At 40.9% G+C, this 13,024-nt stretch overlaps 2 protein-coding genes across 2 annotated transcripts; both read right to left on the bottom strand.

Moving 5' to 3' along the window:
• Nucleotides 1-388: 388 nt before the first annotated feature.
• LOC134100728 (histone H2B 1/2-like) lies at nt 389-781 on the bottom strand. Its single transcript, XM_062554119.1, has one exon. It carries the CDS (start codon nt 778-780, stop codon nt 403-405), a length of 378 nt encoding a protein of 125 aa, XP_062410103.1. The 5' UTR covers nt 781; the 3' UTR covers nt 389-402.
• Nucleotides 782-9,337: 8,556 nt separating this feature from the next.
• On the bottom strand, nt 9,338-12,807 carry ndufa13 (NADH:ubiquinone oxidoreductase subunit A13). The gene is made up of 5 exons (XM_062518855.1): nt 12,655-12,807; nt 11,991-12,069; nt 11,724-11,795; nt 11,412-11,481; nt 9,338-9,644 (listed from the first exon to the last, which is right to left on the bottom strand). Exons 1-5 carry the CDS (start codon nt 12,743-12,745, stop codon nt 9,525-9,527), a joined length of 432 nt encoding a protein of 143 aa, XP_062374839.1. The 5' UTR covers nt 12,746-12,807; the 3' UTR covers nt 9,338-9,524.
• Nucleotides 12,808-13,024: the final 217 nt, after the last annotated feature.

Raw genomic sequence — 13,024 nt, 5'->3', positions numbered from 1 at the left:
AACTGTGGATGCATGCTAGCATGCTAGATAGCTTATCATAGAACACCTTAAATGTAGCCCATTTGTTCAAATGAACAAATGTCAGCTAAAATACTTGATTTGATGTGATTGTAATCAAATGACATTACGTCACGGTCCTAAAATCCTGCACCTCCAACGTTGTTTACGTGTTCATACGGGCATGGCGGCGTAGAGTGAGCAATTCATGTTGTTTTATTGTGACTGCAACATAAATTGCGCTTACGGGATATGCGCCAACTCAACCTCCCACCACACACTAAAATGCAAAGTATTGGATTTTATTCCTTCTGAAAAGGAATATGGTGTTTTTGGAAACAGCTTTTCGAGGAACACATGGGTGGCTCTTAAAAGAGCCGTTGGTTTTGAAGAGACTATGATCGTCTACTTGGAGCTGGTGTACTTGGTGACGGCCTTGGTTCCCTCAGACACGGCGTGCTTGGCCAGCTCGCCGGGAAGCAACAGGCGGACAGCGGTCTGGATCTCCCTGGAAGAGACGGTCCGACGCTTGTTGATGTGCGATAGGCGAGAGGCTTCTCCGGCGATGCGCTCAAAGATGTCGTTCACGAAAGAGTTCATGATGCCCATCCCCTTGGAGGAGATACCGGTATCGGGATGAACCTGCTTCAGGACCTTGTAGATGTAGATACCATAACTCTCCTTCCTGGTCCTTCGGCGCTTCTTCCCGCTCTTGCTTGCCGGTTTCAATACGGCTTTCTTAGCTCCTTTCTTCGGAGCAGTCTTCGGTGCTACTTCAGGCATGTTAAAGCGTTGACTAATCTTCCTAGAGATGTGTTTCACTTGGTTGAATTGTCGAGATAGAAATGCAGTGAGAAGGACCCATTTAATATACTCCTACAACGGACCTCGTTGAGAACATCAGAATTATTGGCGCCACCTGGTGCGGACCTGGTTGAGAGCACATTTCTGCGCTAGGCGGCGAAGTAAAAGGCGCCAGTATTTTCTGTCAAACCACAATTGTGGCAGTTTTCGTTTGAATTATTGGCCCGCAAGAGTTATATAATCACAAAAGTAATATGTGGTGCAATTTCGTCTGAATTACGGAAGGAACAAGAACAATCATAGTGAATAACTCGGCCATTTACTCCCGTAAAATTGACTTGGGACTCCATTTAAGTGGCAATAGGCCTAAGGTACCCTGGACAATTATTCTCTATTCAAAAATCCACCTGTAAAAGACTGCAAATCATGCAGTTAAACAATTATTTTCTCTTTTCTTCTCTGCTATAACACAAGATATCACCTCAAATTATTTAGATCATTTACCATTCAGTAACCGCCCTGAAATGGCTTCAAGGGCCCTGGGCACACCGCACATTTTCATGACACATTTTTACCAATATTGGCCTATACCCAGGCAGCAAAAATTGTGCGGGCCGAACGCGGCCCGATTAAAACGAAAACCCTCGGCCAATCCTCGGCATGAATCTAGGACCGATTGCTCTGCGAGCGCTCGGCTGTAACGCGGCCCGATTAAGGCGAAAAACACTCGGCCAATCCTCGGCATGAATCTAGGTCCGATTGCTCTCCGAGCGCTCGGCTGTAATGAGGCCCTATTGCGGAACCCCGATGTAAAGCCCCCCGTCCAGTTCATTGTCTGGGTTTTATTGATTTCCATTCGTGTCAAGTTAATACTAGAATTGCTAAGCAGTTCTACAAGATATGCCTAATCTGCATATAAATCATAGACAGTTTTCAAGTTTAAAGCATTTTTATTGGACTATATCACAGCATTCATGTAAAACCAACAGTTCAAATACTTTGAAACATTTAACTAGTCCACTGCATTTGAGTTTGAAACGTATCTACGATGTCTACCGGTTTGCTCTGGCTTCACCATCTCTGTCGGAGGTCAGCTATATCCACCTGGTGCTGAAGAGCTTTTCTGTGGAGTCTTTAGTCAGGGAATTCCGGCGGACTGCATCTGAGAAAAAAAAGACGGCAGCATGTTAGCTAGTAGTTGATTCAGTGTAGCACGTCTCTGTAACCGTAATATGCTAGCCTACTGGACCAGTACAAAAGTATGAGAAAGAGACACGAGACACCAGTTTTCAGAATAAAAATGAAATAAGTCAGTAGTAGGATTTTGTTCCAATTTATTTTCTTCCACAAGTCGAAGACTGAGCTCGTAAATAACCCATATATTGCATCCAAGCTGCAAAAAATATGAGCTAACACCCCAGCTAGTTTTAGCCCCTTAGCCAATGTTTACCTTTGAGCTAAACAGCTATCGTTACACCTTATAGCCTATACTTTAATCCGTCATGATTAAGAATTTTCGGTTGTTGTCTGATTGTTAATTGAATTACATTTCTGAATTCTTTCATCTGGAGGGATAGGACGAAGGAACTTAGCGGACAAAGTGGGTCAACATTTCATTAGTAATAACACGAATGTAGTAGTTTATGTAAAATGTTAAGGGAACTCAATTGTTGATGCTTTATAGGGAATGTTAAACAAGACTTACCTCAAGTTCACCGTATTTCGCAGAATCAGCAGAAGTCAGGCGTCTTCTCTCATCCAAAGTTATGCACACTCCAGTGATGACTTGAGCTGACTGTGTGCTTGACGATTGCTGCAGTAGCCGTTGAAATCGGCTTCATACTGGTAAAAAGGGTCTGAGCCGAGCGCCCAGTTAACAGCTGTCGAGCAGCGGCCTGCAGGTGGCAAAATGACCCGGCCCAATTGTGGTTGCCACTACTCAGCCGAGGACGCGTCTCAGCCGACAGCGCCGCAGGTTTTACGGAAGCGGCCCGCTCCTAATTTCTAGCAGGGCGCCGATGCCGCAACTCAGCCGATAGCGCCGGAGGTTTTACGGAAGCGGCCCGCGTGTAATTGCTAGCTGGGTAGGCATTACCTTTAGAAATGTATTAAAGTTTTTCTCAATTGTTTAAACACAATTTCTGGTACTTGAAACACAATTCCAATAATATGTAGCTCATGCACCAACCTCCTGAACCAATTCTGCTGAACTATAAGCACAATTTCTGCTTTACACTCAAATTGCCATTCTAAAACACACTGTTTTCAAAACACTACACACAATTCTCTGCATTTGACACAATTGGGGCTAACTGCCCTACCATGCACACTGACTCATCAGATGGGCAAACACCTGTCACACAGTCTTACAATTAGCAATCAGAGCTTTAGTAATATAGTAGTAGTACAGGCAGAGGCAGAGCCAGAGGAGTGAGAGTAAGAGGTGGAGGATGGGGAGGCCAAGGACCGTAATCTCTGATGATATCCGAACCACTAGAACATTGCAGTGCTGCATATCAATACAGTACAGTACGGTACAGTACAATATAGCTCCATGAGGTCAGTAGTACAGTATTGCCCGTGGGCTGTTCTGTAGGACTCTAAGAATAAAGTAGCCTATGTTTCAAGTATTTGGGGAAAGTATTCCTACTTTGTATTCCTACAGTTTACAGTATTTTACTATTTGTTTGGCAGCTGAAAGATTACCAACACAAGGGCTTCTGTCTCCTGAACAGGAAACTGAAATCATGAGCATTGTCCTAGAAGAAAACGCCATAACATTAGCCTAGCCTACGGCAAATACAAAGAAAAATAATAGAAAACAACTAGAAATGCAATTCCAAGGAATTACCAGTGCATGAAATGCAAAAATAGATAGATAATGTAGATATGGTTACTAAGGTGTAGCTAGGGTAAACATGGTGGTTGCATAGTTTACAGAGAGTTGATAGTGTGAAGGTAGACAGTTTAAAGCTGAAACATTCCCAGCTCTAACTTAACTAATGATTACTATTCATGTTAAAATGTTAACTATGGTAACAATGATAACCAGGTTGATTGGTTAACTTAGCTACTGATTTCATGCAGTAATGGTAAAAATGTTAACAATGCTAACTATGCTCACAGTGCTAACCAGGTTGATTAGCTAACTTAGCTAATGATTTCTAGCAGTTATGCTAAAAATGCTAACTATGGTAGCAATGCTAACTTAAACTAACAATGCTAACCAGGTTGATTAGCTAACTTTCCTGATGATTTCTAGAAATAATGCTAAAAATGCTAACAATGCTAAAATTGCTAACAATGCTAACCAGGTTGATTAGCTAACTTAGTTGATGGTTTTTTTGCAGTTATGCTAAAAATGCTAACAATGCTAACTATGCTAACCATGCTAACTAGGTAACTTGCTAGTGAGGACTTTTATTTTGAAACATTTGTTGCTAGGGTATCCATGGTGGCCACTATCAGGAAACAAGAAGTTACTGCAGTATAATCATGTTGGTTGCTATGGAAACGGTCATAAACGCTTAATTTTAATGGTTGCTATGTTGGTTGCTAGGTACATGGAGTTTTCGTGTAGTTGACTGGAAGCATAGTTGATAACTGACAGTTGGAATGGTTGAACAGTTAAATAGTTGAGTAGTTACAATGGTTAAATGATTTAATAGTGTATTATTGCAGTGAGGACCTTTATTTTGAAACAGTTGTTGACAGAGGAAGTAGTGAAACAGGATCTGTAGTCTTAATGAGATTGTATGCTTAAAGCCTGAGACAGAAGGTGCCTCTCATATAGCGTTTACGCGTCCTCTCTCGCTCCTCGATCCTCACTGATCTACATAAAGAATGATGGAGCGGCAACAATGGGATAGTCTAGCCCTTCTTCTATCTTTCTTTATGTAGATCATTGAGGATCGAGGAGCGAGGGAGGACATATAAACGCTGCTTGAGAGGCACCCACAGTAAATACTTTAGAAGTTGTATGTAGATAGTCTAATTAATGTTGATAGACAGAATGTTTCATGGATGTTGATAGGCAGATTGTTTAATAGATATTGATTGACAGTTTAATGGGTGGATGAGTGAATGGTCTGAAGAAGATGAATGGATAGAAGGTTGGATGGAACGTGCCTTATATTCTTGTTAAGAGAGACACTGATACAGCTCTCTGAGAGTAGTTGATACAGGTGTAAACAATTTAACTGGCTAGTCTTAAGAGAACCAGAGTGTGCTTAAAGCCTGAGACAGAGTAAATCATTTAAAAGTTGAATGTAGATAGTCTAATTAATGTTGATAGACAGAGAGTTTAATGGATGTTGATAGGCAGATTGTTTAATAGATGTTGATAGACAGTTTAATGGGTGGATGAGTGAATGGTCTGAAGAAGATGAATGGATAGAAAGTTGGATTGAATGTGCCTTATATTCTTGTAGAGTGGAGAGACACAGCTCTCTACTGAGAGTAGTGGATGATACAGGTGTAATCAATTTAACTGGCTAGTCTTAAGAGAGCCAGAGTGTAAGCCTGAGACAGAGTAGATTGTTTAAAAGTTGAATGTAGATCGTCTAATTGATGTTGATAGGCAGACTGTTTAGAATGGGTGGATGAGTGAATGGTTTGAAGAAGATGAATGGATAGAAAGTTGGATGGAATTAGGAAGACTTATGTTGATACAGTTGATACAGGGGAACAGAAAATGTAGTCTCAAGAGCCTGAGAGAAAGAGAGAGCTGCTGCACCTGGACTGGCCACCTGGCGTAAGATTCTAATTGCTGCCGTGATGTCATAATGAGCAATGTTAAGTCTATGGGGGAAATTGTAATAGTTTTTAACTAATAGTTTAAAAAGTATAAAAAGTTACAAAGTTGAAAAATACATTGCCCACATCGCGTAAGTAAGACCTACGGGACAAAAGTTGAATGGAGTTTCTACGTTAAGCGGTTGAAGCTGAATTGCGTGCGTTAGAAGAAGAACTAGAAATGCAATTCCAAGGAATTACCAGTGCATGAAAATGCAAAAATAGATAGATAATGTAGATATGGTTACTAAGGTGTAGCTAGGGTAAACATGGTGATTGCATAGTTTACAGAGAGTTGATAGTGTGAAGGTAGACAGTTTAAAGATGAAACATTCCAGTTCTAACTTAACTAATGATTTCTATTCATGTTAAAATGTTGATTAGCTAACTTAGCTAATGATTTCTAGCAGTTACGCTAAAAATGCTAATTATGCTAGCAATGCTAACTTTACTAACAATGCTAACCAGGTTGATTAGCTAACTTAACCGATGATTTCTAGCAGTAATGCTAAAAATGCTAACTATGCTAACAATGCTAAATTTGCTAACAATGCTAATCAGGTTGATTAGCTAACTTAGTTGATGATTTTTTTGCAGTTATGCTAAAAATGCTAACAATGCCAACTAGCTAACTTGCTAATGAGGACTTTTATTTTGAAACATTTGTTGATAGGGTATCTATGGTGGCCACTATCAGGAATAAAGAAGTTACTGTAGTAAAATCATGTTGGTTGCTATGGAAACGGTCATAAACGCTTAATTTTAATGGTTGCTATGTTGGTTGCTAGGTACATGGAGGTTTCATGTAGTTGACTGGAGGCATAGTTGATGATAACTGACAGTTGGAATGGTTGAACAGTTAAATAGTCGAGTAGTTTCAATGGTTAAATGATTTAATAGTGTATTATTGCAGTGAGGACTTTTATTTTGAAACAGTTGTGGACAGAGGAAACAGTTTAACAGGATATGTGTAGTCTTCAGAGAGATTGTATGCTTTAAGCCTGATAGAGAGAGGGCTGCTGCAGGTGGGGCTGGCCACCTGGCATAAGATTCTAATTGCTCAACGACCCGATTGTGATGTCATAGAGGCCAATGTTAAGTCTATGGGGAAATTTTGAATAGTTTTTAATTTATAGTTTAAAAAGTATAAAAGTTACAAAGTTGAAAAATACAAAGCACACATGGCATAAGCAAGACCTACGCAACGACGTTTGAATGAAGTTTCTACGTTAAACGGTTGAAGCTGAATTGCGTGCGTTAGAAGTAGTGGAATAATAAGAATACTTTGGAAGAACAGTATATATGAAGGGTCAAAGTAACAATAATTAAATATAAAGTAAATTACAAAGTAAAATGTCATGTAAGTCATATCACCAGTATCAAATTTAAATATATCAACGATTATTAAATGTAATCTAATTTAAAGTTTAAATCAATGTCATTTGAATTTTGAATTACATTAAACTTTAAATCAATTGAATAAGAAGTTGAATTAATTTGAAGTCATACATTACATTTACATTTCCTTGTTGTTCTCATTTTGAATGAGACTTAAAATGTCAGCCTCATGCAATTCCGTGCGCCACCATTTAATTCGAACGCCTTTACTTCAAACTTTGGACTTTGGTACTTCAAGGTTGTACTGTCACCTGTCAATCATGCTATGTCCCCCGCCCCCCGCCCATCCACTGAATCTGAGTTGATTTATCAGGTCTTTAGGAAGACTCACTCACACCAGGCGAAATTATCACCACGTTGTACACTGTAGGCTACACAGAGGTGGAAAAAAAACAAATCAATGGCGGTGGCTCCGGGGGTCGTAACTGGAAGTATTAAATGTGAATAAAGGTTTCTTGACCACTTTTAATGGCTTATTTTGATACGGTTTATTGTTTATATGCTAAACAAATGTGTTCAGGACACACTATCATTGAAGGTTGGCTTGTTAGCTTGTTAGCTTGTTGACCCATTATAACCAATTGAAAACACATAGCAAGCTAGGCGACTAGATAGTTAGCACGCTGATATGAACTGTGGTGTTTCTGTAGATTATGAATTGTTGTCAACATGAAAACATTCAAACGGATTTTTGTGTGTATGCCACTTGAACATACTTGGGCTAAATAAACCCCTGAATGTAATCTGAAGCACTGGACTGTCTAGCTAACTAAACACTGAGCTAACCACTAACCACTAAGCTAACCTGTTGACCACTGAGCCGAAACGCTAGGTGTGTGACAGCTGGACAACACCCCCTGGGTGAAATTTTAGCAAGCGTAGGCTATTTCGCGCAAAGACAGTAGAAGATCTCGCATGGTGACATGCTCTGTGGAAACCCAGCGTCAGACGAAGGACGAAGGCTCTAGTGATGGTGATGAAGTGGGGGAAACTATTACTAAAGAACTGATAAATCGACTCAGATTCAGTGGATGGGCGGGGGGCGGGGGACATAGCATGATTGACAGGTGATAGTACAACCTTGAAGTACCAAAGTCCAAAGTCTGAAGTAAAGGCGTTCGAATTAAATGGTGGCGCACGGAATTGCATGAGGCTGAAATGTTAAGTCTTATTCCAAATGAGAACAACGGGCAAATAAATGTGATGTATGACTTCAAATTAATTCAACTTCTTATTCAATTGATTTAAAGTTTAATGTAATTCAAAATTCAAATGACATTGATTTAAACTTTACATTAGATTACATTTAATAATCGTTGATATATTTAAATTTGATACTTGGTGATATGACTTACATGACATTTTACTTTGTAATTTACTTTATATTTAATTATTGTTACTTTGACCCTTCATAAGTATAGTGCATTTTCATGCACTATAATGAGATACTTAAAAATATTGATAGGGTAAGCATATCAACTTACTGTATCAGCGAATCTACTGTTTGTAGTACTGTTTGCAGAGTAACACTGAACAAAAAAAGACCCAAGTCATTATGATGAATGGAGAAGAAGTGTTTTCAATTCATTGCAGTGTTTTACACTGAGCACATCACTGTTCAACTGGTCCTTATAAATGTCTTGATATATGACGCTTTGTGTGTGTCTCTTGAGAACAAAAGAGCATTTTGAGGAGAAATTACATTGTTTTGAAGGTAAAGTGTCATTTTGCAGGAGAATTGCAGGGTTTTGCCCATTGTGTGTGTTGTTTTGGATTTGTGTGTAGAGTTCTGAGAGTATGAGGCATGTTTTCAGAAAATGTGTGTTAACAATCGAGAAAAAACTGTAAAGTACTGGTGTCCTAGCCATCCAGTCCCCTGGGCCTAGTCAAAAAATAATAATCTGGATCAAAATGATGACTTGGAAATCCCATATGTTTTGCTCTACAGGATCACCTGATCCATTATTGGATAGGATCACTGTGATACAAATACTTAATTTCAGGATTACCGAATCCCGTTTACAAGAGCTTTAAGATCACAAACCAAGTTCAAAGTTTTGAAAAACCCAAGGGGCAGGTTTGATCCAGATCAAATATAGGATCAGATTACATGGTCTAGATCTTATTTCGGAATACCTGTTTTGCTTTTGAAAAAACATTTCCAAGATTTGATCCAACCCGTTATCCTTAATCCCACTGGGTTACTGGGAAAACTGGGCCCTGGCGATTTAGGAGCACAGGCAGCTAAGAGCATTTGGGTATATCCTTCCCAATTATTACAAATGAACCGCTCAATTCAATCCAGTCACAACACTCACATATGATCACCATCAGATAAGGGAGATACAGAAAAAAAGTTATTTAATATTTGATTTTGAACATTTACAGTCAGTACACAGCTCGTCTACCGTCCTAGATCAGACTGCCGGCGGCCGATCGATCTCTGGGATGGTGGGGTGCTGCTCTCAGCCCACAGGGGGCAGCAGAGGGCTGGTTACGGAGATCGCGGTGGGGTGGGGGTTGGGGGGGCACTACATGTACTTGACGAAGCCATACTTCTTCCTTACATACTCCTCATTCGGCCGAAGGTTGTACAGCTCGGCGGAGTTGGGAATCACCCAACGCTCAGTGTGGTACACGTTCTCTCCAACCTGCACAGACAGACAGACACACAGACTCCAGCCCAAACAGCCATAGATTTGCATGCTTCTGTTCATCTCTGTAATTCATTTACATCTGCCAAATACTTTAACCATATAATTTGCACTTAATTTATTCACAGCTGATACTTTAATACAAAGACCAGCAAAGCGAGGAACAACATACAAGCTACTGTACCATGCAACCTAAAAGAAAAGGACCTCCAAACTCCTTACATACAGTAGAAGAGGCGAAAAACTAAAGCATTTCATTAAAATCGTGGCAGAAACAAATAGCTTTTTTATGGACAGACATGGAATGATTAATGATGATTCAAATGCACAAATATACAAAACAATGGCCCATCCTGATTAATAACAAACACAAAAAAACAGTAAAAGAGAAAGGAAAAGAGTGCTAAAGAGAAAGGCCAGAAGATGAGAAACAGAACAGTAAGTCCCCGTCAGAACACAGGTAGGGCCTACACCTACAGATGCTTAACAGGCTCCACAATAGGTAGGGGGCATTTGTGAGGTCACACACTGATGTGGAACGAGGCGACTGGCTCTCAGGATTGGTTTGGGTTGAGGTCAGGACTCTGTGCAGACCAGTCAAGTTCATCCACACCAAACTCTGTCGTCCATATCTTTACTGACCTTGCTTTGTGCACTGGTGCACAGTCATGTTGGAATAGGAAGGGGCCATCCCCGAGCTGGGCTTGGTCCCTTAGTTCCAGTGAAAGGAACTCTGAATCCTTCAGCATTAATCAAGAGATTTTGGACAATTCCATGCTCCTAACTTTGTGGGAAGTTTGGGGATGGCCACTTCCAACATGACTGTGCAGTGTGCACCAGTGCACAAAGCAAGGTCCATAAAGGCATGGATGACAGAGTTTGGTGTGGATGAACTTGATGAACTGGCCTGCACCTCAACCCAACAGAGCACCTTTAACATGAATCACAGCGCAGACTAAGAGCCAGTCTCCTCGTCCAACATCAGTGTGTGACCTCACAAATGCGCTTCTGGAAGAATTGACAAAAATGCCCATAAACACACTCTTAAACCTTGTGGAAAGCCTTCCCAGAAAAAATGTTATAGCTACAAACAGTGGACCAACGTCATATTAAACTCTATGGATTAAGAATAGGATGTGACTGAAGTTCATTTGGGGGTCAAGACAGGTGACCCAATACTTTTGGCCATATAGTGTATACCAGGGTTCCCATACCTAGTAAGGAGATTACCCATTCAAACTCTTTTGGCTTTAGTGTTGCATCTTGGGAAGAGCCTGACACCATCAACTTGGCAAGAACAACACACACTTCAGCTTTCCTTCAAATAGGAGAATCTCTGTACCCTTGAGCTCTGCTTTCACGATATTTCGGATTGATATAGAATATTTTGAACAAACAACTCTGATTTTCCCCATCCACAGGCACAAGTCATCTTCTGGGCAACGCCACCCAATAGCTACAAAACTGACACATAGTCTAGATAAGTCCTACATTTACAACAGTAACTGTTTAATCATAGGACAGTCATGAGAACCAACTCCCTACTGTGCGACAGCAGAGACCGAGGAGCTGAGCAACCATCACTCCTTAGTGGCGGTACAGACCAGTGAGACAGCGTCTGCAAGTTCAGTGTCAGTGATGTTTCTGAACCTTTCTGAAAACAAGCCATTTCTGAAGGCTCTTAATCCTCGAATAGGACAAGAGAAGAGAGCCAGAGAATAGTTCAGGTAAGGCGTGATTTGGGAACATGGTATTATCTCTTACCTTCCAGCCAGGAACGTCCTTCATGATGATCGCCTCCTCCTCCAGATTCTCCCGCATCAATCGCAATGTCCTGATTGGGGGAGGGGGAGGGGGAGAGAGAGAGAGCAAACAGGAAGGGAGAGGGACAGAGAGCAAGAGGCAGGATAAAAAAAAATGTAGAGGGGGGAAAACAGTAGATCATATTTAGAACAGCCAGAAAATGACAGAACATAGGCATAGTGACATAGTAACACAGACTAAGTGGTGCAAACTAACATTTTAGTAAATTGAAGAAAAACAAGCTCACTAATGGCTTGCAGAGACTGAATTCACCTGCGATCGTGTTCGGCCTGCAAGAGTGGCATGATGGCAATACGGGTCTCCAGATCCTCAATAAGCAACCTCCTGCCAAACGCACACACACAGAGCAAGAACAAACGCTGTGAGAGGCATGTGAGGTCACAGCTTTGGCACTGGTACTGCAGTTACTTGTTGCCAGTGAGAATATGTCAAACGCTTAAAGACTCAGACTCTTCCCCGCCCCCCCGAATATGGCATCCTCTGGTCAGCTATTAGATGTTGGTTAGTTCACACACTCACCTCCTCTCTCGGTTCCACTTTATGATCCGCCAGTATCCAAACACCATAAGCCCAACGCCGATGCCAAACATGGCATAACCTGCAAGTCCCCAGCACAGTCAGTTACTTTTACACATTGAAGAGATCATGTGATATAGAACACTCAATATGCAGTGTTACCAATATTACACGATGTGGCATGAACTCTTGTTCTATCTATCAAGCTATCCGTTCGCCTACAGCCGAATCACAGCCACGACTATCTACCAACAACGCCGATTTCACTCATGCCATAGTACTTAATCTAAGGGATACTGAATAAAGTCATGCTGGACCTAGACGTAATGATTGGCCGACCATATCTGTCAGCTAACAATGTCTTGACTGCAACATTAGTTAACCTAGCATAGCTGGCTAGCGTTAGACGACTAACGCTGACCCTACTGGCCTGTTCAACTTATGTATTTCTACATATTACGAATGGACTGAATATTCAAATGTTTAATTCAATAACAGCTATCATAACATGTTAACAAAATTGCTTATGGTCTTAAGTTATCGATGGCTAGCTAACAGGAGCTAACGTTCATCAAGCTTTGCTGACCCTCCACTGTCAATAGTCTTTCATGCTTTCTTCGTCAGATTACAATTCTTTTGGTGCCTCAACGAACAATACATTACTAACCAGAGAGACCCCGAGTGGGCAGATTTCTCTTATATTGAATAGGTCCATAACCTCCCGGAGGAGGCATGTCCTGCTTCACCTTCGACGCCATCTTCCTCCCTGCTAAAGTCAACAGTCGGTTTGTACCTGTCTATGGTTTTTACAGTGGCATTAATTTAATTAATTCCAAGACTGTAGCGCCCCCTGCTGAGTCGGAGAAACGAGACAGGTCAAGAGACTAATTCTCAGTGAGGTTTGCCGAGGAGAAAATAGGCCTAAAGAAAACTAAAATGATAATCTATCTGTAAACTAGATGTAGGCTACCGCTAAGCATTCGCAAAAATAAATCCAATTTGTTTACATCTCCTACTACTCCATCCCCCACTGCACG

The sequence above is a fragment of the Sardina pilchardus genome, chromosome 2, assembly GCF_963854185.1.
Source record: "Sardina pilchardus chromosome 2, fSarPil1.1, whole genome shotgun sequence".
In the NCBI taxonomy this organism is placed as follows: Eukaryota; Metazoa; Chordata; class Actinopteri; order Clupeiformes; family Clupeidae; genus Sardina; species Sardina pilchardus.
Note: the sequence above shows the minus strand (reverse complement) of the source record. Positions and strands in the feature narration are given on the sequence as shown.

Excerpts from the sequence above, each read along its gene's own strand:
- LOC134100728 (XM_062554119.1), bottom strand. The coding sequence starts at position 780 with ATGCCTGAAGTAGCACCGAAGACTGCTCCGAAGAAAGGAGCTAAGAAA.
- ndufa13 (XM_062518855.1), bottom strand. The coding sequence starts at position 12,745 with ATGGCGTCGAAGGTGAAGCAGGACATGCCTCCTCCGGGAGGTTATGGA. Across the intron at positions 11,796-11,990 it reads AAGTGGAACCGAGAGAGGAG|GAGGTTGCTTATTGAGGATC; the intron begins GTGAGTGTGTGA and ends TGCGTTTGGCAG. Across the intron at positions 9,645-11,411 it reads AGGACGTTCCTGGCTGGAAG|GTTGGAGAGAACGTGTACCA; the intron begins GTAAGAGATAAT and ends CTGTCTGTGCAG.